Raw genomic sequence first — 2,851 nt, forward strand, 5'->3', positions numbered from 1 at the left:
CATACCAGTGTAAGCGGGAAAAAAGGTGAAAAAATTGCGCGGATCCGGGAAAGATATTTGCTTTACATGCTCTTTTGTAGTTACTAAATTATTTTTTATTATCTTATATGTCCAAAACTGTAATTTTTCACAAAAAACAAAAATACATTTTTTTTAACATCGTTGCAACATTTTACAAAAATCAAGATTGAGTATTATTTGGTCAAAATCCCATGTTATAAAAGATGAAGTGCTATGCAGGCTATTTAAGACAATATTGGCTGATTAGACGGCAATGCTGAGCTAAAATGTGAGCCTGCAGCACAAAAGCAGTGTTAAGTCGCTGGGGTATATTTGTAGCAATAGCCAACAATACATTATATGGGTCACAATTATACATTTCTCTTTTATGCCAAAAATCATTAGGATATTAAGTAAAGATCATGTTCCATGAAGATATTTAGTAAATGTCCTACCGTAAATATATCAAAACTTAATGTTTGATTAGTAATATGCATTGCTAAGAACTTCATTTGAACAACTTTAAAGATGATTTTCTCAATATTTAGATTTTTTTGCACCCTCAGATTCCAGATTTTCAAATAGTTGTATCTCAGCCAAATATTGTCCTATCCTAACAAACCATGTCTTTATGTCAAAATGAAGTAAAATCACTTCTTAATAAGAGAAAAGAACATGGTCCTCTTTTGAAATACCAAATGAAACATCAATGGTATTTATTTGTATAAATTAAAATGAGATTCATCCTTATTAGGGCTACTAAAGTGATTAATTCAAGAGCAGTGAGTGATTTTCTCTTTCTTTTCTTGATTCATTAACAATAATGACAAAGACAATAACTAAATTAGTCTGCTGTCCCTTTAAAACTGAATGCACGGATTCAATATACTGGCACACACATCTGATATTCTCACAATAATTTGCAAACATTCACTTAAGTAACGCAAGTTACGTAATCAGATTTCTTTTTTTCAAGTAACTAGTAAAGTAACGCAATACTTTTTAATTTAGAAGGAAAATATCGGAGTTACTTTTTCAAATAAGTACCAGCAGTTACTTTGTTTCCATGTGTTGAGTGACAGCTCTGGTGTTGCCGTGGTGACAGAAATCAGGAGTCAGTGCAGAGCGTTGTGTGTGAACATGATCTTACTGTAGCTCTAGACTAAATATCAACATGTGTTTACTCAAAAACACATTCAGCGTTCCTCAGAATCAATACAAACAGTCAAATACAAACTCGGAATATTATACAAACCTGCGATTAATTAAATATGTTAAATAAGACAAATATCATTTATATAGTTAATCCCATGTTATTAACTAATGTCTTTGCTGCTGACCTTCAGTGATCCAATTCATCCATACTAATAAGCAAAAATTGACATTTGTGTATAATTTGTGTTATTGCTGAATAGTGTTGAACTTTCTTCTCCTGCATCATATTCTTCATGTGATTAGTTTGAGCTGCGCCCTCTACTGTACAGACGTGATTTTATATTTCCTTCAGCTTGAGCCGTATTCATTTCACTTTTGGTGTGAAAGGGCTTATACATTTGTAAAAGAGTTTTTATCCTCTCGTTTTCAACTGTGTAAAAATGTCATTGACGAAAATGATTGGTCAGAGAAATGAACAGTGGGCCGTACCTTACTCAACTGCGCCATGACCTCCCACAGCAGACTGTGCAGGATGGAGAGCTCGCGGCCCAGGTCGATGTAGCCCTCAAACGCCCCGGCGTTACTCACACACTCCAGATTAGAGATCTCGTACAGGAACTGCTGCATGGAGCCCCACTCCATCTCCAGGAACTCATTCATGAAGCCCAGATAGTCCTCCTTCCCACTGAACCTGCAGAGAACACACACACAGCAGCGTGGGAGAGAGAGCTGCAGAGAGAGAACACATCCCATCATGCACTGACATCCCTACACTAAAAACACCTCGCACTTCAACACTGGCTTTCACACAGCTCTGGAAGCTATGAATTAGTATGTCTAATCTAGTACATTGCATCAAAATAAAACACTTATTAACTACATTAAAAAAAAATAAATTAAAAAACAATAAAAATAAAACACTTACGAATAATTAATTAAATAATACAATTGAAATAATTTAAAAATAAAAACCATTAAAATACTAATAATGAATTAAATCATAACTATGTAATAAAATAAAAAATGAATTAACTACATAAAACTGTACAATTGAAATAAACATAAAAAACAATTAAAATAACACAATAATAATTAAATCATAAAAATTTTAAAATAAATAATTTCAAAATAAAACTACTAAAATAAACTGCATAAATTAAAATGGACTACATCATAAAAATGTAAAATTGAAATAAAATTTTTAAATACATGTAACCAAAATAAAACAATTTGTAATAAATAATTAAAACGCAAAATCTAAATAAATTTAAATAAAAACAAATCAAAATGAAACACTTACTATAAAAAATGGTGTATTAGTTTAGCTGCATGTCACGTGACACCAGAGATCCGTGAACATGTGAAAGTGTTAAAGTTACTGAAGCAAGGATTGGTCAGCTGACAGGAACTGACCAGTGTGAGTTGATGATCTTGCAGAGCGCTAGTTCACAGCACATGCGCAGGTTAGCCTGATGATCCGACAGCACCGACGGAGGCGTTCGCATCGGATCCACCTCACAGTTCTCCTCCGACTCGTACAGCGCACGGATGAACTCTCCTGCAGAGCATCACCATCATCATCACCATTATCCACACACACAGATACACCCACACACACACACTCCCTCCCTCACACACACACACTCTCACACACTCACTCACTCACTCTCTCTCACACACACACACACACACTCTC

At 34.3% G+C, this 2,851-nt stretch overlaps 1 protein-coding gene across 1 annotated transcript in view; it reads right to left on the reverse strand.

The window, feature by feature from the left end:
- LOC107571621 (ras/Rap GTPase-activating protein SynGAP-like) overlaps positions 1–2,851 on the reverse strand; it is a gene marked incomplete at its 5' end in the record, with an annotated part of 86,500 nt that overhangs the window by 24,524 nt on the left and 59,125 nt on the right. Inside the window, one exon of the mRNA XM_016257954.1 lies at positions 1,645–1,846. Within this exon, the coding sequence (XP_016113440.1) occupies positions 1,645–1,846 (202 nt within the window). The remainder of the gene's footprint in view (positions 1–1,644; positions 1,847–2,851) is intronic.

Source organism: Sinocyclocheilus grahami, unplaced genomic scaffold (genome assembly GCF_001515645.1).
Source record: "Sinocyclocheilus grahami isolate Dianchi unplaced genomic scaffold, SAMN03320097.WGS_v1.1 scaffold1622.1, whole genome shotgun sequence".
NCBI classification, from domain to species: domain Eukaryota; kingdom Metazoa; phylum Chordata; class Actinopteri; order Cypriniformes; family Cyprinidae; genus Sinocyclocheilus; species Sinocyclocheilus grahami.